The sequence below is a fragment of the Carassius gibelio genome, chromosome A18, assembly GCF_023724105.1.
Source record: "Carassius gibelio isolate Cgi1373 ecotype wild population from Czech Republic chromosome A18, carGib1.2-hapl.c, whole genome shotgun sequence".
NCBI lineage: Eukaryota > Metazoa > Chordata > Actinopteri > Cypriniformes > Cyprinidae > Carassius > Carassius gibelio.
The window spans coordinates 14,847,559-14,875,350 of NC_068388.1; the positions used below are offsets into that span (position 1 = coordinate 14,847,559).

Here is a 27,792-nt window from a genome sequence, read left to right on the forward strand (position 1 = left end):
CAAATGTTGTTATATTTGATATATTATACATATTTATGTCATGGATTTTATATGAAGTTTAAATAACTTGCATAGGTAAAAATATTCTTTACAGTAGATGTGTTACATAGATGTAGACTATCTGCAGCATTTAAAGAAGAGACAGCAAGTTTTATAAAGTTAAGAGCAAAAAGGGAACACACACATACACAACACCAACATATTAAGATATTCCTGTTGTCGCTGCCTAGCTTCTTAATTTCATGGTAACATTTTAGGTGAAGATAATGATGACATTACATTGTCTTTCATTGCAATTATAACAATTATAAATATTTAGTATGTAATGCAATATAACTCCAACTATTGTTTCCCAGCTAGTTACAGTTAACATGCAATTAACTTTCCAAAAATATTACAATCAGTTTGCACATATATTTTCTTGTAGAGTATATTATTTCTGTGATACAGTAAGCACTAATATAATGAGTTATACTGAGTCATGCAGCCACAGATTCCTTGACATATTTTGTTTAACCTTTAATTTGTTATATTCTTTCCATAAGTGATAATGCAATATTTTCCATAAATCCACTGGCAAAAAATATTTTTACAGTTTTATATGTCAGGCCACATTTGTTTATTTAGAGAATCTCCTCCATTTCTTATATTCATCAGTTTAAACCGCTGGAAGGGCTCGAACCTTACGCTCCACATCCTTGTAGTACTTGTCTGATAGCCCAGCTGCCCTGTGGTCAAAAGTGGAAAAGTGTTTGTGTTAATAATGTAATAAGATTGATGTGACTATTGAATGACCATAAAAAAATACATCTGGGAACTAAGGATATGAGTTGACAGTGCATGAATCAAGTATACAAGAAACTTTTTCTCAGAAAGAGTCTCTGTTTCCCTTTCACATGACCTCTATCATAAATTCCTACAACATGAATGTCATTGCGGTTACATAAAAAAAACAAAATGGCATAAATATAGAGCAAACACACTACCGTTCCTCTTTTGTAAAGCAAGTGGATTTGTCTTTGTTTCCCCATCGGGATCGCATATAGGGGACCACAGATTGAATTACTAAAAGAATATTCTAAAAGGCATTAGAATTGTTCTCACTTGCAAACCCATTACCAACAGCTCTGAATGCCACTTGGTATGATATTTTGTAGCTAATGTAGAGTTTAGATCGGGTCCAACAAATCAAGCCCGACCCTACCCGAGCCCGAGCACGTTGTGTCCGAGCCCGGCCTGGCCCGGCCCGACACGTTCACTGTAATTATGAGCCCGAGCCCGATTTAAACCCAACCATTTTTAATAGGGGCGGCGCCAGATGTTTATTTATTTTTTTTACCGCAGTTGCTGCTGTGCTAGGTCATTTAGGCTACGGGGGAGCTGCATAGTAGAGCACAAGTGAAGCCCATTTTTAGCTATTTTTTGCACTTCCATTTCTGACGCGCAGACTCAAACTAAGCTTCATGACGTCAGCGACCTGTCTGACAGATGTAAATCTTCTAGTAGCTGTGCGTGCAAACTGCCATCGTTAATCTTGCAGACAGCGAGCTTGAGCGGGGAGTTCTTTGGCGTGAGTGAACAGGAGTAAGTATTCTGATTAATTATTTTGTATAGTATCTTAAAACGTAACGCCAGTACGCCATATTAAGTTAATTACCTGCGAGATTCTCCTCCTGTCTGTACGGTAATGCGACAGAGAGTCAAGTGGTTATGACGCAATCATTAGCCTATTTTTACAAAAACTGTTTCTACGGGGCCATAATGTAACAAAGAAGGTAATGAAGCCCTTCATACATTGTCGTGTATCTTTAGAAATAAATAATGGACAAATGGAGTCTTTAAACGCCTCAGATGTAAAGTTATATGCTGTCAAAATGACGTCAAAATGAATGGGAAGTCAATGAGATGCTAACGCAAGTGAAGATCTGCTACAAGATGGCAGCACCCGGCCGACTTCAACTTCCGGTCGACTTCCTTGCCGCCTGGTTCAATGTTGCACTTAATTTACTGAATAGTACAGCACGCACAGCAGGTGTGATACGTCACGCATTCGAGACTGCGAGTGGACGAGACGCTGCGCATGACACGTGACGTGCTTTATCAAGGGCCCGACCTGGCCCGAGGACGTTGGCGAGAAATATTGGCCGAGCTCAGGCTTGGGCAGAGAATCTAAGCTCTAAGCTAATGCAATGGAATTAATATATTTTAATCACTTCTTAGGCCAGTGTGTTTCCTGTCCTGTATGTGATTGATAATTTCTTTCATTGTTTTTTTTTTTAAGTGAAGTAATTTTCAGCATATTTCTTTACTGTCTACTTTACTGTAAGGACATACTTGAGTTCCATCAGCTTCTTTTCTTTAATCTCATCCAATCGTGCTCTGCGATTGCGTGCCTCCTCTTCCAGCCGCTCCCCCTCTCGGAACAGCTCTCTTCGCTGGGTGATGGCCTGCATCTCTCTCTCTCGTACCTGCTGCCTCACGGCCTCAGCATGCCTTTGGATTTGTTGATGCCGTTGCCTCTCTCTTTCTCGTTCTTTCTCAATGAGCTCCTGTTGTGCTCTGGAAAAGGAGTGTACAGCATGCAATCTTCCATGTTATCTTTGTCCATTCTGCCTTCTTCCAGTTAAAATATTCTGATTGTTTATTAATTTACTAACTGAAGAAATTTTTCATTTTAAGGTTGACTAACTGGGTTTTGTAATGCATATTATATAGCACAATAATCATTTTACATAAAAAAAAAAAAAAAAAAAATTCCCTATGTCTTACTAAGCATCTAACCGTAACATTCTAACACTGCATTATTTCACACTTTACAAGTTTGTAAAAAAGTGAGATGTATGCAAATTAAACATATACTGTTTACTGAAGGATCTAATGATGCAGACAGGACTTCAGGAATTAGACAACTTTGATGATTAATAATAATAAAAAAAAAATTCTGACAGGATCTGGCATCTGGGGCTGACGTGGAGGCATGATCTAACATTACATAATTACATTATACATTTAATATTCAACAACTATTACAATAAAAATATGAAAGTGAAAGTCGTGACATTTGCCAAGCATGGTAACCCATACTCGGAATTGGTGCTCTGCATTTAACCCATCCAAGTGCGCACACACACACACACACACACACAGCAGTGAGAATTGAACACACACCCGGAGCACTGAGCAGCTATATATCCAGTGCCCAGGGAGCAACTGGGGGTTCAGTGCCTTGCTCAAGGGTACTTCAGCCAATGGTATTGAGGGTGGAAGAGAGCACGGTTCATTCCCACCCACCTACAACTCCTGCCACCACCGAGACTCGAACTGACAACATTCGGGTAACTAGTCCAAGTCTCTAACCATTAGGCCACAGCTGCCCTCAATATTTAACAAGCAACAGTAATATCAAGGGATACTCAACTGTTTTCAGCAAACAAGGCAAAAGATTGAGAATGATTTTGTACATATTGTGAAATTGTATGCTAACTTTATGCTAAAGTTTCCTTACAGCCTTTCAGTAATTTCCCTCTTTATACTCAGACCTAATCTTGAACATGTTAAAATGTGTAGCTTTGAAAGTTGGGTTCATAGGTTGTGATTAGTATAGTTATTGAGATTATTAAAAAAAATAATAAAGTATATTCAGCAAATGCATTATTTTACTATATAGTGTATTATTTAACCCCTTTTCTCTATTAGTCTAATACCTTATTTCTTTATTTTTCTATTTTTGTCAAGAAAGCCCCAAGTGCAAATGTTGTACATTCATATGTCAATGCTTGGTCTCTGCACAAAATTTGAAGGGATCACATAAAAAAGAAAACGCTGTTTTCATTCTGTTATCATTTGCCTATTAATTTTTTCCTCATTACAAAAATGTAATGCATGTATACAGATGAGGTGGATAAACATTTTCATGCCACTGTACCCACTAACTGTCACACATATGGACTTTTCCCTTGTGTCTGACGTCTCATTATTAGTTCATCACCTGTCTGCCCCTCGTTATCTGTCTTATTTGAGTTCTAATTCTCCCTTGTCTGGTATTAAACGTCAACTCTGGCTATCTTGTGTGTTCCACTTGTTGGAATATTAAAGACTCTTTTGGTGTTAACTCCTCTTCTCCTTGTTCCTTGCATCAACCCCAATAGGCGATTGTGACAGAATACCAGACCTTTAAAATAGTTTATTTTATGTCTTCCCCTTTGTTTGTTTTGTGTTTTTTTTTACAGTGTTTTTTTTTTTCTGTTTTTCCCTGTGTTTCCCATAGATCCCCTCTCTGCCAAGTTCACTGTCCTAGCCCGCAAGGACCTTTCCCTGTTGGAGTATGTGGTTGAGTTCAGCCAGCATACTGTTTAAACGGTGCTTGACAATGCTGAGCTGAACGCCCTGGATCCAGGCAAATTACCACTGTCTCAACGATCTCCCACACACCACCGGACTAAGCTGGAGAGAAGCTAGCATCCGGTGTCTGGAGAGAGTCTATCTTTGACCCAGAACACAGCCAGATCCAGAGCCCAGTCCACTATCTCCCCGCTGCGTGGAGCTTAAAGAGCAGGTGATATGGGTTTTTGAAAAGATCTCTTTTGCTGTTTATAATGTAGTTATCCATAAATGAAAACAATCTTCAAAGTTGTTAATCAAAAATGCATTTTAAATAAAGATATTGTCTCTCAAAAGAGTGAGTTGACTCTGAGTCACCTTAACGAGTCATTATATTTTCTAATCTTTTGCCTGTTACTGGAGAATGTCACCTGGTGACACATTTGCATAATCCCCGCCTGCCTCCAAAATACAAACAGTCTGACCTGCCCACAAACACATTACACTATTAGTCTGTTTACATAATTTTGAGAAGATGCTTTGTTCAAGGATACTATAGAAATATGATTCAATCCAAATTGTAATCTTCTTAATTTGGACCAACAAGCTCTCCGAACCACAACCTGTAAGACGTACGATTGATAAGTTACGTGTACATCTTCAAATGAGTGCTCAAAATATCAGATTTTTGTGCTAATATGTGATGTATACCTAGTGTAGCTTTAGGTTTCCAGGTAGAGCATACAGGTGCATCTCAATAAATTAAATTTATTTTAATTAAATAATGTTGTGGAAAAGTTAATTTATTTCAGTAATTCTGCTCAAATTGTGAAACCCGTGTATGAAATAAATTAAATGCACACAGACTGAAGTAGTTTAAGTCTTTGGTTATTTTAATTTTGATGATTTTGGCGCACATTTAACAACAACCCACCAATTCACCTCTCAACAAATTGGAATACTTCATAAGACCAATAATAATAATAATAATAAAAAAATGTTTGTGAATTGGTGGACTTCTGGAAAGTACGTTCATTTACTGTACATGTACTCAATACTTGGTAGGGGTACCTTTTTCTTTAATTACTGCCAGGTTTCTGTAGGTGCATTTACATGGACACTTTTGCTTCCATCGGAATTAATTCATTCTGATTGACGAATCCGAACGTAGTGTTTACATGAACGCTAAATAAAGTGATTGGGTTGATATGCGTGATTATGTCACAAGATTATGTCTTTTCTGATCGTATTTACTCTTTTGACATGTGCACACTGCATGAATATACAGAGTTTACAGCTGCTGTCGCATACTGTTTTAAAAAGCACACATGATATTTATCTACTTCTGGTCCTAATTAGACGTTGACCAGCACATGAACTGTTGTGCTGCTTAATGTTACTTAAAAAAAAAAAAAAGCACTTGTAATAGTGCCCCTTCCTGCACCCAAAACTAGTCATCTGTTGATGAGAGTCTAAAACAAGGAATGGTGGGACCTGGGACTGTTCCACTTCACATACGTTAAGTGAAAGGGGAGTTTTATAATGACAGGACACTTATTCATGACACTTTTTTTTCGGCTGGATGAACACCTCGTACCACACGTCATACGTCATTACACTAGTTCTACGTCACCGCGCATGCTTAGTACTTTCCAGTTTCGATTTTCGATCTGATAAAGTAAACACGTCACAAACAAAACAAAAACAAGGTCCCTCTTTATATTAAGTGGCCTTAAATACTATATACTTACATAAAAAAATAAGTACAATGTACTTCTTGTGTTCATATTGTATTGTAAAACACTTGCTGCTATTGAGGTGGGATAGGGGTAAGGTTAGGGAGAGGGTTGGAGGTATGGGTAAGTTTAAGGGTGGGTTAAGGTGTAAAGTATGGGTCAACAGTGTAATTATACATGTAATTACAGAAATTAAATACAGATGTAATTACATGTCGTTTTTTTTTTAATGTAAGCACAATGTAAAATGATGTTTGTACACAATAAGTACATTGTACTAAATTATTAACTAAAATGTAAGTACATAGTAGTTAAGGCCACTTAATATAAAGTGGGTCCAAAAACAAAATACACGTCCTCTTGCTCAGATTACAAAAGGAATAAACCACCCCTTACAATCCTATCGAAATTTTAGTCAGATCTGGCCAATTCAATCTGATTGACGTGTTTACATGTGACTTTTTTATTCTGATTGTGCTTCTAGTCCTATTATGATCAGATTAGTAGTGTCCATGTAAACGCAGCTACTGACAGTGGCCTTCAGCTCATCTGCATTGTTTGGTCTCTTGCTTCTTATCTTCCACTTGACCATATATTCTCTATGGGGTTCAGGTCTGGTGAGTTTGCTGGCCAGTCAAGCGCACCAACACCATGGTCATTTAACCAACTTTTGGTGGTTTTGGCAGTGTGGGCAGGGGCCAAATCGTGCTGGAAAATGAAATCAGCATCTTCAAAAAGCTAGTAAGCAGAAGGAGGCATGAAGTGCTCCAAAACTTCTTGGTAAAAGGGTGCAGTGACTTTGGTTTTCAAAAAACAAAATGGACCAACACCAGCAGATGACATTGCACCCCAAATCATCTCATACTGTGGAAACTTAACACTGGATTTTAAGCAACTTGGGCTATGAGGTTCTCCATCCTTTTTCCAGACTCTAGGTAGGACCTTGGTTTCCAAATGAAATACAAAACTTGCTCTCATCTGAAAAGAGGACTTTGGACCACTGGGAAACAGTCCAGTTCTTCTTCTCCTTAGCCCATGTAAGATGCCTCTGACATTATCTGTGGTTCAGTGGTGGCTTAACAAGAGGAATACAGAAACTGTAGCCAAATTCCTTGAAACGTCTGTATGCCTTGACCCCAGCCTCAGTCCATTCCTTGTAAAGTTCACTCAAATTCTTGAATTGATTTTGCTTGACAGTCCTCATAAGACTGCGGTTTTCTCCGTTAGTTGTGCATCTTTTTCCTTCCACACTTTTTCCTTCCACTCAACTTTCTGTTAACATGGTTGGATACAGCACTCTGTGAACAGCCAGCTTCTTTGACAATGAATGTTTGTGGCTTACCCTTCTTGTGAAGGGTCTCAATGATTGTCTTCTGGACAACTGTCAGATCAGCAGTCTTCCCCATGATTGTGTAGCTTAGTGAACCAAATTGAGAGACCATTTTGAAGGGTCAGGTATTTTTAGTCGATTAGCTGATTGGCATGTCACCATATTCTAATTTGTTGAGATAGTAAATTGGGTTTTTGTAAAATGTGAGCCAAAATCATCACAATTAAAAGAACCAAAGACTAAGACTACTTCAGTCTTTGTGCACTGAATTTATTTAATACACAATTTGCACAATTTGAGTTGAAATACTGAAATAAATGAACTTTTCCATGACATTATAATTTGAGATGCACCTGTATAACTGTCTTACTGAAGTAGTTCTGATAATTCATTTCCTAAGAATGTGTCGATTATTGTAGACTGATGTTGTTTTAATTACTTCATTAAATAATAATGTAGTGTAGCACACAGACTTTATAATCATTGTGAAATTGTTTATTTAACTGCACTGGCAGTTATAGGGTTAGGGGCGAGACGAGTGAGTTTTAGGCTGGTGCTCCTGTAATGCAGCAGTTCAGCGTTCTGATTAAACAGAGCGTTTTTAGTTTGTCGTTCTTCAAACATTACTGTAGACATACATATTTTGGGTTAACAAACTGTATTGTTTTATCAGTTAGTCACATTAGCACTCGGCTAACATTCCCACTATTATTGTTTTAAGTGTTCACAATTTAGATTACATAGTTGTTTTTGTATTGTGTCATTAATATAAGAACTGATTGGCGCACTCTATTATTGTTTTATGTGAAGGTGCTTTGTCAATGGTAGCACTGGCTAACTGGCTCAAGTACTCATCTCTGTGCTAATCACAACAGACTTGGCAAGCTGACCAATCTAATATTAAATGTATATTCTGAGAAAATTAAACCATTTATTGGGGACTCCAACACAAAATTAGGACACTTTAAAATACCATACCAATGCTTTTTAAGCCCAAGCCCACCGATGACGGACAGCCAGAGCCCACTGCGACTGATGAGCCGTCGCCAGAGAGAGCGACAATGCTGGGAATTGCCCCAGAGCTCGAGCCTGTAACGTCAGAGCAGGTACGAGAGTTGGCTACAGAGCTGGCCACAGGGGAGTGAGTGCGCAGAGACAGTGAGTGCGCAGAGAAGAGCTCCGCCCCCTGCATCATGGCTGAAGGTGAGCAATTAATGGATCTGGGAATGAGGAAGGCTGTTGAAGGGTCCTGTTCAACTTCACATACGCTAAGTGAAAGGGGAGTTTTATAATGACAGGACACTTATTTATGAAACTTTATTCGCCTGGATGAACACTTCGTTCCACTCGTCATACGTCATTACGCTAGTTCTACGTCACTGCGCATGCTTAGAACTTTCCAGTTTCGGTTTTCAATCCGATCAAGTGTTTACATGTCCTCTCACTCGGATTAAAAAATGAATAAACCACCCCTTACAATCCAATCGAAATTTTAGTCGGATCTTGCCAATTAAATCCGACTGACATGTTTACATGTGACTTTTTTATTCTGATTGTGATTCTAGTCCTATTACAATCGGATTAGTAGTGTCCATGTAAACGCATTGTTTTATGTGAAGGTGTTTTGTCAATGGTAGCACTGGCTAACTGGCTCAAGTACTCCTCTCTGTGCCAATCACAACAGGCTTGGCAAGCTGTCCAATCAGAGCAGAGTAGGCTTATGGAAAGGAGGGGTTTCCTCTGAACTTGCTGGAAACTAATTTGGAATCAGTTTGGAATCATTGGCAAACGACTCTAATATTAAATGTATATTCTGAGAAAATGAAACCTGTTATTGGGGACTCCAACACAATATTAGGACACTTTAAAATACCATATGACCTGCTCTTTAAGCCCAAGCCAACCGATGACGGACAGCCAGAGCCCACCGCGACCGTCAAGCAATCACCTGAGAGAGCAACAATGCTGGGAATTGCCTCAGAGCTCGAGCCTGTGACGTCAGAGCAGGTGCGAGAGTTGGCTACAGAGCTGGCCACAGGGGAGAGTCTAATGGACAGTGAGTGCGCAGAGAAGAGCTCCGCCTCCTGCATCATGGCTGAAGGTGAGCAATTAATGGATCTGGGAATGTGAAAGGCTGAAAGGGCTCTTGTTCTTGAGTTTAGCCCAGATAAATTTCCTGCTTCTATGTCTAGCCAAGAGAAGGCTCCTGTTCCCATATCCAGCCCTGAGAGAGTTCCTGGTCCTAAGTTAAGCCCGGAGGCTCACAAATGCCTGCCCAACCACCCACTCCTCAACTGCTGTTGCCTGGCAGCCCTTCTGCTCGCCCTCAGCCCACCATTGATACGGTGTGTGCTTCGTGGGTCTGCCATCCTCCATCGTCACAATGGCTGCAGAATCCATAGTCTCCAACTCTAGCCTCTGAGACCCAGGCTCTGCCACGGCCTGTTTACCCAACGCCTCCACCATGGCTCCTAGCTCCCTTCTCTCTGCCGTGGCCCATCAGTACATTGGCTCCACCAGGTTCCCTTGTCCCTCTGGCTCCACCTTGGTCTGTCGTCGACTATCCATCGCCACGTGACTCCACCTCAGGCTCTTTCTGACTCGGCTCCTTCTCGATCCTCTGTCGCTCCGGCTCCACTGCAGCCTTCTGGATCCCTGCCTGCACGTTGGTCGCGGTGCCATCTGCTCCCTCTGGATCCTCCTCATTACCCTGGCTCATCGGCACTCTGCCTCTGGCACCTCCACCACCTGCTCCGCCGCAATCATCATCACTTCCTCCTCCATGGCTTCTCCCTCTGGCTCCTCCACCACCTGCTCTGCCGCAATCATCAGCCCTTCCTCCTCCATGGCTCCCCCCTCTGTCTGCTCCACTGTGGGTCATCATTGTGGCTGTGGCCTGGGTCCCACTTAGCGCCACATGATCCAAGTCCCTCCTGTCATCTCCCTGGCTACACCCTCCATCTGATCCACCCTCGCTCCTCCGGTTTCCTCATTGGCTCCTCCCTCCGTCGTCACCTCCCTCAACTCTTTCTGTCGGCCCCCTCCTCGATGTCCACCCTCTTCCTGAGCCTCCTCCCAAGTTCCCACCCGTCCATCCCTATGTTGTTCCTATGGTGCGAGGATCACCTTCCTAGGTGGGGGCGAATATGGACTGTATGTATGTTTGGGTTTTCCCTTGTGTGTCACACATACTGTACATAATTTTTTTTTCCAGTTCCTGTAACCTTTGTGTGTTCATAGTTTCCAGGTGTCTTATTATTAGTTCATCTTCCTCACCTGTCTGCCCCTCGTTATCTGCCCTATTTGAGTTCTAACCTGTTCCATTCTCCTTTGTTTGTTGTCAACTCAAGCCTCAACTCTGTGTTATGTGTGTGTCTCCTGGCTACCCTGTGTATTCCCCTTGGAATATAAAGACTGTTTACTACTTCTTCTACTTGTTCCTCGCTCCAACACAGTAGATGATTGTGACACTAGCCACCCTAGTAAGCCGAGTTTTTGGTCCTCTGTGTTTCTAAAACCCTGTGTACGGCAGTGCTAATTGGATGTGATACATGTGATGGTGCTTATACCTCAGGACCCTCTCAAACTCTGCTCTCTCTCGTCCAGCTTCAATGGACAGCAAGTGCTCCTTATGAGTCACTTGCTCCAAACGAGTAGCCTTTAGCTTCTCTTCCACTTCCAGCTTTCTCAAAGTCTGCTCTTTCTCTTTTCTTCTCCATTCCCTTCCAGCCGCTTCTTGGTTCCTCCGTGCCCTGATCTCATCCTGTCAGTTCAGAGAAAAACTCATTTATTTGAATCCAGAAATTAATAGATTTCTCTGCCCATGTATTAATTGCCATAAATAAGCTTTATTAAATTTGTAATATAAATCTATTACACCATCATGGGTATAAAAGAGGATACATCTCATTATATGATTAAGTAAAGTTTTATGAGGAGAATTTACCTGCTCAGCTTTATGGTCTCTGTCCCTTTCTTGAAGAGCTCTCAGTCGCGCCACTTCCTTCTCTTTGTCTTTCTTTATTCGTATCTGCTCAGCTTCATACTCTGCCTCTCGTTCCTAGAGTGCATCAAACACATCTGGGATTAAGGGGGATTTTCAGCTTTGATGGGAAAAGTTTATGTTGGTTAGGGCAAGGCAAGGCAAGGCAAGTTTATTAATATAGCACATTTCGTACACAATGGTAATTCAAAGTGCTTTACATAAAAGAAAGTAAAATAATCGGGAAGAAAAATAATAAAACATTTAAAAACAGTTCGTTTGACTAGTGTGAGTGCTCCGAATCGTGCCCGGGTGCGGCTCAATTGGCTGGCCCTCGCCCGCTTGGAAGAGGTGGGCCAGGGCACGGTTCAGTTGGACTCGGGCACGGTTCACATGCAGTGTGAGCGCTAACCGTGCCGGAGCACGGAAAAGGACGCTTTGCGTCACGGTTTTGCGACGCTCCAAAACCAACATGGCAGGGAAAGGGTCGCTTTGGTCTATGGCAGAGGTGCAAAAAGCATAAAAACCAAAAACTGCAAAGTCTTTGCTGCACTTGAGCTGGTACCTTGCAAACATCCTCATACAAGCAGCACGATTACGTGAAAATTTTCGCGCCACTAAGGCGACACATCTGTTTAACAACAGGCTGTGGACCAAACAACACAAAATTATCCACAAAGAAAACAGAGTGATGCACTCCATTGTGCTCAGAGAGCGCCGCTCTTCCTGTTTATCCCGAAACCGTCGCACCACATTGACGTAAGCGTGCTCCGGCACGAATGCTGAAATCCTATATGTGACTGCAGGCCAGAGGGGGAGTGGGGAGGGGGGACAATCGTACTCGGGCCCGGTTCATGGCAACCGTGCCTAGTGTGAGTACACCCTAAGGTTTATATTCAGTGAACATATCTGCAATATATTTCGGTCCTAGGTCATTTAGTGACTTATATACGAGTAAAAGTACTTTAAAATCAATCCTAAATGTAACTGGAAGCCAGTGTAAGGACCTGAGGACTGGTGTGATATGCTCAGATTTTCTGGTTCTAGTCAGAATCCTGGCAGCAGCGTTCTGGATGAGCTGCAGCTGTCTAATGGTCTTTTTGGGAAGGCCAGTGAGGAGCCCATTACAATAGTCCACCCTGCTGGTGATAAAGGCATGTACTAGTTTCTCCAAGTCTTGGCTGGAAACAAAACATCTAATTCTTGCAATGTTTTTTTAATGATAGTATGCTGATTTAGTTACTGCTTTGACATGACTACTGAAACTAAGGTCTGTCTCCAGAATCACACCAAGATTCCTGACTTGATTTTTAGTTGTTTGACCCCTAGAGTCAAGGTATGCATTCACCTTGAACACTTCATCTTTGTTTCCAAATGCAATGACTTCAGTTTTTTCCTTGTTTAACTGAAGAAAGTTCTGGCACATCCAATTATTAATTTCATCAATGCATTGGCAGAGGGAGTCAATGGGGCTGTAGTCATTTGGAGATAAGGCTAGGTAAATCTGGGTATCATCAGCATAGCTGTGATAGGCAAGCAGTCAAGCACACTTTTGAAAAAAGATGTGGGAAGTGTGTCAAGACAACAGGTTGATGATTTTAGTTGCTGCACTATGTCTTCCAGAATTGTGCGATCAATTTTTTCAAAAATAGACATAGTATCTTTTTGATATTTTGGCCGAATTTGTCTGACCTCTGCATTACTTGAGGATGTGCTAATCGCCTTCCTGATATTTATGATCTTCTCAGAAAAGAAAGAAGCAAACTCATTGCATTTGCTGTCTGATAGCATATCAGTGGGAATCTGACTTGGGGGGTTTGTCAGTCTCTCAACAGTGGCAAAAAGAGTACGAGTGTTATTTAAGTTACTGTTTATAAGGTTTGAGAAGAAGTTCTGTCTAGCTGTGGCTAGTTTCACATTAAAAGCATGAAGGATGTCTTTATAGATGCTATAGTGAATTTCAAGTTTCGTCTTCCTCCACATCCGCTCGGCTTTTCTGCATTGTCTTTTCATAGTCTGAACTGCTGTTGATCTTCTCCAAACTGATTTCTGTCTGTTTGTTTTCTTACTGACTATTATTGGTGCAATATCATCAATAACATTCTTAACTTTTGAGTTGAAGGAATCAAGGAGAATATCAACAGAGTCTGCAGAAATGCTTGTTGTTAAAGATATAGCCTCCATAAATAGTACACTTGTGTTCTCATTTATGCATCTCCTTCTGACAGAGACAGATCTAGATTCAGTGGTAGCAGAGATCAATATATCAAAGAAAATACAGAAGTGATCAGATAGTGCTACATCCTTAATAACAATGGATGAAATGTTTAGACCCCTACTGATGATTAGATCCAGAGTGTGTCTACCTTTGTGTGTGGGTCCATGCACATGCTGAATCAGGTCAAAGGTGTTTAGAACCGTTATCATTTCTTTTGTAGTTTTGTTTTCTGCATTATCTATGTGAATATTAAAATCCCCTGCAATTGCAAAACAGTCAAACTCTGAGGAAATTATTGATAACATTTCTGTGACCTCTTCAACAAAGGCTGGAGAGTATTTTGGAGGCCTGTAAATAATAATAAACAGAATGCGTGGATCACCTTTCAGCACAATCGCTAGATATTCAAAAGACAAGTACTGACCAAATGACACTTGCCTGCATTGATAGACATCTTTAAATAGAGCAGCTACATTTAAGTTCATCTGCTTATGTTTTCAGGCATTTGAAACTTTTAAATTAATTTTGCTTGTCTCCACATCTTCATCTGATTAATCCAACATTGTTCACATTAATCAGTAGATCAGAATGTGGTTCAGTGGCCCACTTAATTAAAGTTACCACAAAACTAATAGTTTGGGAAATGCAACTGCAAAATAACCATTCTGTCATGTATATTTTAACAAATACATAACAAGTAATCATTTTATTCCACGCCTGTAACAGATCCACTTTGCTCTCGAGAGTCGCTTTTTCACTATCACTGACAAATGATGCCAGATGCAGTGTATTTTAATCAGAACTATTTGTGCAAGTAAAGAATTATCAGTTCCTTTGTGTTGAAGAGTTTATCTTTAAACACTATTTCTGAATAATTATTTCTATAATTAAGTACTATAAGTAAATTTTTAAATGACCATTTTTTTTAGAAGGCCTACTATGGTTTTTGTTTCTTAAAGGGGGGGGGGGGATGCTATTTCATGCATTTTGAGTTTTTTACACTGTTAAAGAGTTGGATTCCCATGCTAAACATTGACAAAGTTTCAAAAATTAAGTTGTACGTTTGAAGGAGTATTTTTGTTCCAAAAAAACCTCTTCCGGTTTGTCACAAGTTTCGGAAAGTTTTTTTCGAGTATGGCTCTGTGTGACGTTAGATGGAGTGGAATTTCCTTATATGGGTCCTAATATCCCGTATAGCGAGGCTGAGCACAAACATTTCACTGATCAGAGCGATTCACTGATCAGAGCGAGAGCGTCGCGAAAAGTCACAAAAGAAGTGTGTTTTTGGTTGCCAGGGCAAGACAACCCTGCACAGATTACCTAAAGAGAAACAGCATTAAGGGACCAGTGGATGGAGTTTATTTTTACAGAGCATCAACGGAGTTGTGCAAGTGTTTTTGTTTGTTCCCTGCATTTCGAAGATGCTTGTTTTACAAACAAGGCCCAGTTTGACGATGGATTTGGACATCGTTTATTTCTTAAGGATAATGCAGTCGCAACGAAAAAGGGTCACGATCGTGTGTTGGAACCGCATGGGTTGAGTAAAACTGCTTCAAATATCTCTGTGTAAATATCGCGTGTTGTTAACTTAGCTATCGGCGCGTGAGCACATCAAGTAAACAACATGCGATGTTGTCATCAAACTGCAGTTTCCACATGTACAGCTTAAAAAAAAAAAAAAAGTGGAACTTAGTCATTTTCCAAAACCGCTAAGCAAATATATACAGTTTCAGTACATACCACATAGAGACGCCTTTGCTGATGCTGCTCTTGTTAAATTTCAGCTTCTGGATCTGTGTCACAGTTTCCAGACGCTCTCAACGCGAAAGCCTACTGGCGCTCGTGATTCTTTAGCTCCGCCCACACGTCACGCCTCTAGGCGCTCGTGTTTTTCCGGGAAAAATCGGTACAGACTATCTTTCTCTTATAAATATAATAAAAATAAAAACTTTTTGGAGTTATGAAGGGTGCAGTACTACTCTATAGGTACTCAAGATTAACAGGATATTGAGTGAAAACGAGCATTTCACCCCCCCTTTAAACATATTGGTGGATATTTGTTTTTGTGTTGATATACTCTTACATATTCAGTATTAATTAAATTGATCATGGTGAATAAGTGGAGGGTAACTTCTCCCTTGCTACCTGTCCTCCTTGTTTCATCCTAAATGGCTCTTTCTCATAGGCCTTATCCCAAATGACACTCTTCCAGTGACTCTGTCTCTGCATGTCATTTGCCTCTGTACTTCAAGTCACTCGTGTGTGTTCCTAGTGCTGTCACTGTAATGTTACTGATAGAATGCATATCTGGGCAGACAGTATATTTGCAAAAATGCAATCACAGATTATATATATTAATGGTAAAACAAAATTCATATAATTTCCATAAGATTAAGTTTTCTCTAAAGTAGTGACATTCTGCTGTTGCAGAGTGTTCTTATGTAAACTACAGCAGTGCTAGTGCATTAAATCTTAAACAAGAAGAACAACCTATCAAAATATAATTTAAACTTGCTCATACTGAAAAAAATAACTGATTTGAAAAATAATCTACTGTCCCTAATAATTAAAATTATGCAGAAGAATTTGTGAACTGCATCAGCTTAACTGTTCATTCATTCATATAATAAACAAGAGAGCTCAGTGCTCAGTGCTTAATAGACAAACATACAAACACTACACACCGTGCAACTCAAGCTCACATTAAGACACCTCACAACATCAGTTTCACCAGAAATATAAAAAAAAAAACGTAACTTGACACATATGGCCACAAGATCCATGCAAAGTGCCAACGTTGACACAGTTTAAAACCTGAATCCAGCACGAGATCCAAGCGTTGCACAAGTTTGCTATAAAACTCCAATTCACAAGAGAGTAAAGAACCATTATTTTAATTACATTTTGTGTACACGTCCAATTCGGAAGTGGTGAAAAGTCAGTAGACCATTTAGAGGTCTGAAAACTGTCATAGTTTTATGTAAACATCTGATTTGGAAGAGGGCAATGTACACTAGCTTTACACTTACAGGTCCCCACCTTACGATAATGTCGTCAAACTAAAGAATGGCAGCACTCTTACCACCCTGTCCCTTTCTACACATGACCTAAACATACATGAACAATACACCTCTCTATGTAGATTAATGTCCACTTATCCTCATGCAGGGAATGTCCACTTTTGAAGACAGATTATGTTTATTATTATTATTATTTATATTATGTTATTTTTTCATTTTATGTTTATGTTTTATAAAGAAATGGATTCAACTGATTTAAATGAAAAATGCATGAACAGTCTGCCTCTGATTATAAAGGCCTAGTTTAAGATTACAGTGGTGGGTGTTGAAAGAACAGAGAAAGCCATTAAAGACTTTTCTTACCAATTTCTTGCGTGTATACTCTACAGCTCGCAGATCTGCTAATCTCTCTTCTTCCTTTTTCTGCTCTTTAGCAAGCAAATTCTCTTCATTTATCTTCTGAATCTCTTGAAGTAAATTCCTCTGCTCCTCCTTCCTCCTTTCAATGGCCTGTGATAATATCACACACAGAGATGAACTCACACATACTTATCTATGTGAGTTACTATTTATAATTATTTTATTAAACTATTGGTAATTTAAACTGATCTAGAGATTCATTGCATGTACTTTGAGCTCCTCCATCTGCATCCTCTCCATGTTTTCCAACAACTGTTGACCCTCCTGCTCCTTCAACTCATCCTGTAGCATTTTCTCCTCCAGACACATCTGGATCTGGTCCAGGATACACATCTTCCCACTTCAATAACACCCACACATCAACCACAGGCAACATAGCATTGTATTTAGAGTATATAAAATACATAGCGTGATTCTTACTTTATCCTTTGCTGCTTTCGCAGCTGTTCAATTTGTTCCTGGGTTTCTAAGGCCCGGCGACGCTCCACCTCCATCATGGCATCCAGTCTCTTCTCTTCCTCCAACCACTCTGCACTGTTGAGTTTCTTCTCCTGTATCTGCACGTCCCGGACAACATGGCACTGCACTTCCTGAATTAACTGCAGGCAACGAAAGTCAAAGGCAACATTTGCATGTATGCAACATTACAGTAAGTAGGATATATACTGCATCTCATTTCTGAGGCTGCGTCCTCCAGAGGTCACATTTGTTGGCCACATATGTCATTGAGGAGGTCTCATGGCTAAACCTTTCCTAAACATGATTTTCATTTCTTAAATGAGACCACCTCAATGTATGTGGCAACAAATGTGACTTCCGGAGGCTGCAGCCTCCGAAATGAGATGCAGCTATGGTTTGGCTTTTCATTGTAGTCTTATCTACCTCATTGAGCTTCTTGACTTCATCCTCTTGTTCCATTCTCAGGGTGTTGGCCCGTTCCAACAGGTACTGAGCCCGGTCCCTTGCCTCTGCCTCGAGCTCACTGAGGTTCTGGTTCTTTTGTCGAGACAGGTCCGCCTGACGCATCTGTGCTTTTCTCTGCTCTGCAGCATCCTGACAAAATGACAAAAACTAAATGTAAATATCTTGAAGAAAATAGCAGTGCTTGGAAGACAGCCAAAGAACATTTTTGGGTACATACACACAGAACACAATTTTGCATTGAGGCGGGCAGTGGAAGGATTAAAAAAAATAATAATTATAAATGATGTGAGATTCTCAAGATGTGTTTTTTAAAAAGTACACTTTCTTCAACTTCAACTTTCTACACTTTCTTCACTTTCTTCAACTTGAGCATTATGTTTTTACAATTAAAATACTGTACATTATTGTATTGTATGCCCGCCTCTCTCCTAAACTCACGGGGGCAGCCTCAGGCGTGAGCAGTTCCCCACCGAACATGACTCCAGCTCGGGCTTGAGAACCAGAGCGTCACAGCGCAGTTACGATGAAAACAGAACGTCTCTGTTACGTACGTAACCCTCGTTCCCTGATGGAGGGAACGGAGACGTTACGCCAACCGGGGAACTCTACTGGGAGAAGAAAGGCGCTCAGATCTCCGTGTTAGGGGGAATGGCGCAGCAGGCTTGGTTGTAAAACCTCGCAAAGGTGTTAGGTGTCACCCAGCCCGCAGCTCGACAGATGTCTGCCAGAGAGGCGCCGTGCACCAGCGCATAGGAGGAGGCCACACTCTGTGTGGAGTGGGCCCTCACCCCCAGGGGGCACGGCTCGCCTTGGGAATGGTAAGCCAAGGTGATGGCATCCACTATCCAGTGGGCCAACCTCTGCTTAGAGACAGCCTTCCCCTTCTGCTGACCTCCAAAGCAGACCAGGAGCTGCTCAGAGCTTCTAAAGCTCTGGGTGCGGTCCACGTATATGCAAAGCACTCTTACGGGACACAGCGATGCCAAGGCTGGATCTGCCTCCTCCAGGGGCAGCGCTTGCAGGTTCACCACCTGGTCTCGGAAGGGAGTGGTGGGAACCTTGGGCACATATCCCGGCCGGGGTCTCAGGACAACGTAAGAGTAGGCCAGCCCGAACACAAGGCACTCTTCACTTACCGAAAATGCTAGGAGGTCCCCGACCCTCTTGATGGAAGTGAGCGCGACCAGGAGTGCTGTCTTGAGAGACAGGAACTGAAGCTCGACTGAATCCAGCGGCTCAAAGGGACCCCTGTGAAGTCACGCCAGGACAATAGAGAGGTCCCAGGAGGGAATCAGGGGTGGCCTAGGAGGATGTAACCTTCTGGCACTCCTCAGGAACCTAACGATCAGGTCAGCGGCGGAACAGAAGAAACATAAACTGAAGAGTGTCCACCCGGCCCTCCTCCGGGGGAAGGAGTCTCGCTCTCTTCGCCAGCTCCTGAAGAGCAGTTTCCCACATCTCCGAGTTGCCCGAGTCAGGGCCGCTTAGTCGGCTTCGTAGGACTTCGCAGCCGGGAGTGACACGGGGGGCGCCGCTCTCCTGCGTGGGGCTTGACGCGCCAGCCTCGAAGAACTCTCAGCACGGAGCGGAGCTGGTGTGGAGGACGCAGGGGGGCGCCCACGGCGACGAGCAGGCTGAGGCACTGCCTGCGACAGAATGGTGGCAACCGGAGGATCACGTCGTGGCGAGATGTGCTGTATGGCCTCAGTCTGCTGTCATTCTGTCAGGAACTACTGGGCACAGCCCCTGACAGCGTCGCCACACAGGACAGTCTGGGATATGGGAGCATCGAGAAAGTGCACTTGTCAATGTCTCTCATACAGACCAGGCTGAACCTGAAACGGCACTACTGGACCACCAGAGTGGACATCGCCTTCCCGAGGGACTGCGTTGCGACTTCCGTAACCCGGAAGGGGGAGGTCAGTCGCCATGCGCAGCTCATGCATCAACCTCGGGTTGGTCCTACCCTCGTGCATTTGTTAAAGCCTTGGCTTGTTGGGTTTGCAGGATAGCCATGGCATGCAAAGCAGAGACAGCTTGGCCCGCAGCACTTTAAGCCTTGGTAGCAAGCGCGGCCGACAGCTTACAGGCCTTGGGTGAGAGGCGCGGACTATCCCTCCCAGTGGCGGCGTTTTGCGGACACAAGTGCACCGCAATTGCACTCTCCTGCTGGGGAATGTCAATGCACCCCTATCTGCCCCGCCTTTGAGGGTAGTGAGGACAGAGGAACGAAATGAGCTTCTTCCGGCCGTAAAAGGGGCCATCCACGACTACATCACTTCCCCATGCACATCCAGGAAGAAAGGAACCAGAGTAAAACGCGGTTGTGAGTCGTGCTCTACACCGAGAACAAATCAAACAGCCATGAGCACTCAGGGCTGGGCGGTGCATTCACCTCCATCCTGATGCTCACAGCTGCCCGGGCAAGCACGGCTGTCAACTCTGGGTCCAATCCGGCAGTGGCGACAACACCCGAGGGGGGCAGCCCCGCCGAATCTTCATCCACAGAGGTCAACAGCCCATCCCCGATGCTGCAATCGACATCTGATCCCTGGCGGCAAATTGAATGACCCGTTGGGACTGCCATAAAACAGCCCTGCAAAATCACCCAGCAGCCGCACAGGACAAACACTGCGGAAGGGGTAAGAGGTCCGTGGGGCGTGGCCCGGCGGAGAAGCTCTCACTGTCACCTTCAAATCTCCCAGAACACTGAATGCTGAATGCCCAGACAGGGAAGACAACGAACGTGGCCGTTGACAGAGAACAGGAAACGACCGCATCCAGAAGGACTCAGACGAATCGGCGTCTTGAAAAAGACGCGAATCGTCCGCAATTTGCTCTTTTAGGAAATCTGCTCTCTTAGTTGAAGCGCCCTGGGGAATCGCTGAAAGGGACACCACTGTTTGCGCCGTACCGCCAACCAGAACAGCTTCCCGACACAGCAGATGAATGGCTTTGTGGAGTATAACAGCTTTCATACAACCACTCGGCTCCGAAGCAAAAATCTAATGAGTGGATGCACCTGTCACCCTATTTATACCCTTTGGCACGGGGAGTGGCTCAGGTATGTTAATCCACTAGCCAAATTTCATTGGCGTTTTCTCTTAAATTGGCCTCCCAAGTGAGACCCCATATGTCGTTCGACATAACTCGTAGTGACCGACAGATAGGGAACAGCAGAGACTGCTTAATAACACGTAAATTACTAATGTTTAACGTTTAATTTTTAGTTTTACTGTTTGTTAAACGAGTTTAAATATGGGCAATATATATAGCCTATTAAAAACAATATAAACAATGCTGTAAATGATAATAAAGGAAAATAAAGGAAGTTAACATGCAAACCAGTGGTTGTGTGGATTATTTTAGAAAAGTTTAGAAGATTAAGTTAATCTGTAAACATTATTTAATGTATGAAGTAGTAAAAAATATGCTAGTATTAGCATTAATCATATTGAATCGGTGTCATTTGGTGTTGTCGATTAGAGTATTAGATGTTTAGTTAAGCGAATAGGTCAGAGCGCAAGAATAAAAGTGAAAGTGATGAAAGCAAGCAAAGAAGTCAAGACACCACAGAAAGGCTCTTCTAATTTTACGTCATCTACTCGAGCATTACAATGCGTAAATATTTTCATGACGACACGAGCCATCTGGAATGAAGAACCTGATCAACATAACTGATAATCAAAGTGACAAACAAGCATTTGTTTACAGTTTGTATGCAGTCCTATAGTTTTGGTTTCTCTATCTGAAATGCTAATTGGCTGTAGTCTTTCTGGTGTGTTCAAGTACAACTTTTTAGCACAGACGCAAGCCACATAAGGTGATATCATTTCATGTGTTTATTTTGATATTTTTAAATGTTTTAAGTTTAGAATATCTACCACATTAACTACTTCATTAACACTGCTTAAATATGGTTAAAACATGAAATATTTTAATTAGTGGTGGGCCGTTATCGGTGTTAACGCGCTGCGTTAACCTGAGACTCTTATCGGGTGATAAAAAAAATATTGCCGTTAATCTATTCTCAAAGTTGGGTTGGGAGCTGGGTCTATACTAAGCAAGCTATGATGACTTTCACCTTGATATTTTATATAAACGACTGGCTGAGGCCAGCCTAAAAATATGCTCAGGGCAGTTGACGGGCCACTGCTGCGCATCGTCATGAAAGCTTATCTTTTACACGTCTTTTTAAGCCTTACCGCTTGTCGATTTAAACATTACAACACAAGACGCGGAAAAGCTGAACAGAGTACCTGGTTACTCGCGCGCTGTGTTCGGTGCAGAGAGAGAGAGAGCTGCATATCACAGACAGCGACACTGAACCGAGCTCTCTTCTGCGAAGTTCACCTTGAAGTCCCTCCTGCACCAGAACAAACAAATACAAATCGCAGTTTGAACAAACAAAAAGATGTGAAAGAGCCCAATTCAGTACTCGCGGTGTTCTGGTGTTCAGGGCTCACGCAGAAAAAGGCGTCTCAAAACACTTGAACATCGAATTTGCTTCTTTTTGCTCTTGTGCCAACAAATACATACAAAATATGTCAAAATATCCACCTTGGAAATTATGCTCGAAAAAACTTTCAGTTATTTCTTAAGTGAAAGTAAACAGTTGAAGAAAAAAATGTTGAAGAAAAAAATGGGATGTGTATTATATTGGATGCGTTCATCGTCTCTTAAAGTGACCGCACCTAATTTAGTTACTGGCTGCTGTAATGTTAATCCAAGAAAATGAAAATGAAAATCACTGCTCACTGCTCTTGACTGAATTAATTAGTTTTAACAGTAAAACCAAAAATTATTCAGACACCATATATATAGCAAAACTGTAATAATGTGATAAATGTTGAAGGTGTCTGAATAAATGTAGGTTTGATTGTATATTTAATTTTTACATTGAAGACTATCCAGTGCTATTTTACATTTAATTATTTGGTTTCTGTACCTTGACACCTACAAACTTGAAAAAAACTTAAACATTGTGAAATAGCACAAATAAATAAAAATGTTTACGAACATTCAAATTAAACAATTTCAAACAGGGCCCACTGGTACAACCTTCACCGGGGCCCCGCTGACCCCAGCTATGGCCCTGCTCACGCCTCTTTCACACATACTCCGTCTGCAGTGCGTATGCATTCCGTGTGCATTACGTATGTGGTGCAGCACGGACTCGGATGTTCTAATGCACCATCTAGCTTGATAAACCCCTTCTCAAAGACTTACTGTTTGTCAATTTTATTTGGGTAACACATATATTCTGAATGCCGTCGGCAGAATTCGAATGAGCCATTTTAATCTAGATTAATCTAGATTAATTTCAAGATCACAGTGAGATTAATCTAGATTAAAAAAAATTATCTATGCCCACCTCTAATTTTAATACATATATGTATGTGTAGGTGCACTGCAATATGTCTGGTAAAATATTAATAAAAAAATAGCATTTATTTATATCTGCTCAGGTCAGGTCCGTTGAGCTTGGTAAAGCCACAGTATATTAAATTACCCCCTAGATTCAATACGAAACCCTTAGTAAAACAAAATAGTGCTAAGCATAATTTTAGCATAATCATCCTAAGCCTCTGTAGTTGTAAAAGTTTTTAATATATGCTGACCAGCACATGATATTTGGACCAGAATCAAAGTCCACATCAGAATGTGTGCTGCCATGGTTCGCATTAAACCAGACCTCATTTGCACCAATCGAAAGCTTATTTACACTGTCTGAATCATTCACCCAACAGTGTGCACTATGAGCCATTCACCGTAAAGAAAATACTACACTGTGAACAAGTGACAAATCTAAGTCGGTGTTTCAGAGTCTATTTATTGTGCAGGGGGCGGGTTGGACTCTAGAGAGCATTAGATTGGTCAGAAGATATGATGTGAAGATGAAGTATGATGTGACGTAAAAAAAAAAAAAAAAAAAATAGAAATTAGCCATTTTGGCAGAAGTGACAAACTGCAAGCTTTTGAGTGCTTATATATTCTAAATGTTAATTTTGTCACTGTTTTGGAGCACACTTGCCCCATAGATAACCTTAAGACTAACATATTGATTAATACATTGTCTTCTCTTCCGGGTAGACAATGCTGAATAAAGATTGACTCGAGAACGAGTCAATCTTTCGTTCGTTATCTGGCTTTGCTCGTTGTTTATCTTCAGTTCTCTCTTCACAGCAGTTCAGTCAGTGTACTGTTTGAGTACATGAATTACTCCGGGATATTGGTTTATTTTAACTCAGAGGGAGTGTCAGCCATGTTAAAAAAGTTAACAGCTTAAGTCATTTGTGGATTAATGCTTATTGGAGACGGCAACAGTTTCAAACAATTCAGTACTTACTTCAGCCGCGAATGAGCGATCATACTAATAACTTGTAATATTTACAATAATATCTGAATCATGCAATGAGCAAGTCTGCGTTTATTAAACACTTAATATTGCGTCAGTTTGTGCTTTCAGAATCGCAGTGTCTGCTGCCGTCATTCCAGCACATCTGCAGCAGAGACCTGAACGCAGACTTGCTCATTGCATGATTCAGATATTATTGTAAATATTACAAGTTATTAGTATGATCGCTCATTCATTGCTCATGCAAGTGTCACTAACCACCGAGCTACCGGTCTACACAGAATCTGTTCCAGATCTCTCGATTCAAAACAGGCACATCGTGCAGCTGCTGAATCAAGGAAATGTTACCGTGTTTACCTATTATGAAAATAAACCATAGCAGGCAACTGACTACATTTTATGTTTCATGATGTTAAATAACATTTCATAACGTCTCAGACAACTGTACATTTGTGGCTACTGTGATTTAATTATAAACACTATCGATAACTCATATTTACCATAGTAAAACATGGTACATTTTAGTATGATCGAAGATACAAAAATTCTTGTGCATTCCCACAAGAGATGAGAAATAGATTCGTGTTCAGCACTACAAAAATAACAGAAAGTGTCAATATCAGGAAACATCTTTTTTAAGTAAGCTTCACGTGATAGAAAAGATGAAGTAATTTTTAAGACACATCCTTAACCTTATTGGTTATTAAGTATTTAGATGACAAAGTCCACACTAATTAATTAATAATTATTTATTACCGTCGACTGTGAGTGACGTAACTTCCCAATGCAAACACGCCGAATAAAATGGCCCCACCCCTGTCACTTGATTGACAGGTTTCCGTGTAGACGTTGGAAATTCAAATCCAAAAGGAATTGAGATTCCATTTGAGTTTTGGCAGTTTACATGCACAGTGCAGAGAGAGTGAAAAGGCAAATGTGGTAATTAATATTGCTATTTAAATATGACAGGTTCACAGCTTGTAAGATATGTGAAACACAATTGCAAATGGACTTTGCATTTCCATTTTAAATTTGGCAAACACTGTGCGTTTGCTTAAACGAAAATGCAAAAGGTAATGCGCGATTTGCATTTGCGTTTGGATTATGTCACATTTTATGCGTCCACAAATCCCATCGATAAAATTGAGATCTGGGGAGTTTAGGGCCAAAGGCAAGACCTTGATCTCTTTTATAATGTTTCTTTGGAGGTGGACTTGGGTCATCATGTGCAGTTATGCAGCCCCATACAGAGCAAACTGTAATACACTGTCTTTGGTCATGGCATTAAGCTTTGATTGGTGCAGACATGCTAGTCTTCATTTCCCACATACATCAATGTGCCTTGAGCATCTATGACCTTGACGGTTGCTTGCCCATTTTCCCTGTTCCTCTCACATAAAATTCAAGAACTGACTGTTGATTGCTCAATATCTCACCCCTTGACAGATTCCATTGAAACAATACAATATAATACATTTTATGGTTTTAATAAGGTGGCTGATCAGTGTTAAGAAAAACTCTAAATAGCATTCATACATTTAGTGTGAAGGTTGATTGTTTCAATACTGCTTTGCAGCACAGACCTACTGCAGAAGTTATCATGCATTAATTTATGGATCAAACAAGAAAAGGAAAAATTTATTTAGAGATGACTCACCATGGCTTCCTCGCGTGCTTGCCGTTGGGACTCCAGCACAGCTGCCTTCTCTTCTAAACTGGTAACATGAGATTCCAACACAATTCGCCTGAACTCAGCCGAGGAGAGGATGACAGACTGCCCAGATGGGTCCTCATTTGGGATTCTGGTTCAACAAAACAAGAGCAAAGAATTATCTTAAAAATAGTGCCCTTACAAACATTGAAAACACAAAATAGGAAAAACAAGTAACAAGTAGGAAAAAGGTGTGTAACAAAGTCTCTCAGAAAAAGAGAGTCAATACTGAATCGCCTTAAAAAGTAATTATATTTTCTAATCTTTTGCTTCTTACGTCACTGGGTAACACGTTTTCAAAAAAGTTTTGTACTAATATGTGATGTATACCTAGTGCAGCTTTAGGTTTCCAGGTAATGCACAATACTACGGTCTTACAGGAGTAGTTTTGATAATTTGCTGTGAACCTACTATTTCCTAAGAATGTGTCAATTAATTAAGACTGACGTTCTGATAACTTCGTTTAATAATAAAAGAGGTAGTGTAAAGATTAGCATACAGACTTTATAATCTTAATGAAATTGCCACTTATTTTGCTGCTGCAGCAGTTATAGGCTTAATACGGGAGAGACAAGCGAGTTAAGGCTGGTGCTGTTTTATGTAAAGGTGCTTTGTCAATGGTAGCACTAGGTAACAGGCCCAAGGACTCCTCTGTGCCAATCAGAACAGGCTTGGCAAGCTGACCTGAGCTGATCAGAGCAGAGTAGACTTATTTCTCACTATATTCTGAGAAAATTACAACGTTTTCTGACCTTGGATGCATTTAAACCTCTTGTAAGGGACTCCAACACAATATTAGGACGCTTTAAGATACCATATGACCTGCTCTTTGATAAGGATAGCTATATGCAACCACAGAGCAAAAATCCTTTGGCGTCTACTTGCCTGAGGTCCCTGATGAGGTCTTTAGTGATGATGCGCACTGTCTCTGTCTTTGGCTCTTTGGGAGCAGGAGCAGAACGTGACCTCGATCTCACGCTCCCCCATTCAGGATCGTCTTTCATATCACCAGCAGAATGCTGAGACAAGTTGAGAGAAGACAGTTGAGTCTTTCGTATTTTTTTTTTTTCATTCAATGTCTACGACTGTGCAGTACACTTATTTCTACCTGTTTTAGTGTCCCAAAGAGGGTCTCGTCCACATGAGAGGTGAGGGCTCGAGTGCGATAGCGGCGAGTGAAAGCACTGCTGCCCGACTGCTTTCCACAGGAGGAAGTGGCACTTTGAGGCTGAAAATAATGAGGCATTTGAATCTTAATTAATATAATGATTCCTTTATTATCTTTGAGGATGAGGAACAAATGTCATGAACAACTAATGAGTAACGTTAGCTGTATGATTTGCGAACGCGCGCACACACACACCTTGTAAAATAGCTTACATAAGATAGCGTTGCAAAGTTTCATGACTTTAAAAAAAATCCTGAACCCCAATGCAAATTGCAAAGCGAATAGTTCATAATTTCTGACATTAATTAAGTGTTTCATTTTAAAAACAACTTACCATTTTTTTTAGCTTCAGTGATAACAGCTGATAAGAAAGACGATTCAACAGGGATACAAACAGTCACGACAAAGTGAAAACTTATTGCCAAGCGAGGATTTCTAATTCAAAATGTTTAAGAAAACAAATGAAAAGAAACGGAAAGTGACATTTTTGAGCACCACAGCCAACAGTTAACGTTACATGCAATAAATCCGACACACTACGCACTGTGTTTGTTGTTTACGTTTCCACGGAGACGAGGTTACTGGGGTAACAGCCAGTGAATAGT

At 41.2% G+C, this 27,792-nt stretch overlaps 1 protein-coding gene across 1 annotated transcript; it reads right to left on the reverse strand.

The window, feature by feature from the left end:
- cfap45 (cilia and flagella associated protein 45) lies at positions 1-27,760 on the reverse strand. The gene is made up of 12 exons (XM_052531209.1): positions 27,522-27,760; positions 27,128-27,247; positions 26,905-27,038; positions 25,966-26,110; positions 17,909-18,079; positions 17,447-17,625; positions 17,237-17,366; positions 16,970-17,116; positions 11,333-11,446; positions 10,956-11,149; positions 2,335-2,559; positions 1-728 (listed from the first exon to the last, which is right to left on the reverse strand). The coding sequence occupies exons 1-12, from the start codon at positions 27,522-27,524 to the stop codon at positions 659-661; spliced, it is 1,632 nt and encodes a 543-aa protein (XP_052387169.1). The 5' UTR covers positions 27,525-27,760; the 3' UTR covers positions 1-658.
- Positions 27,761-27,792: the final 32 nt, after the last annotated feature.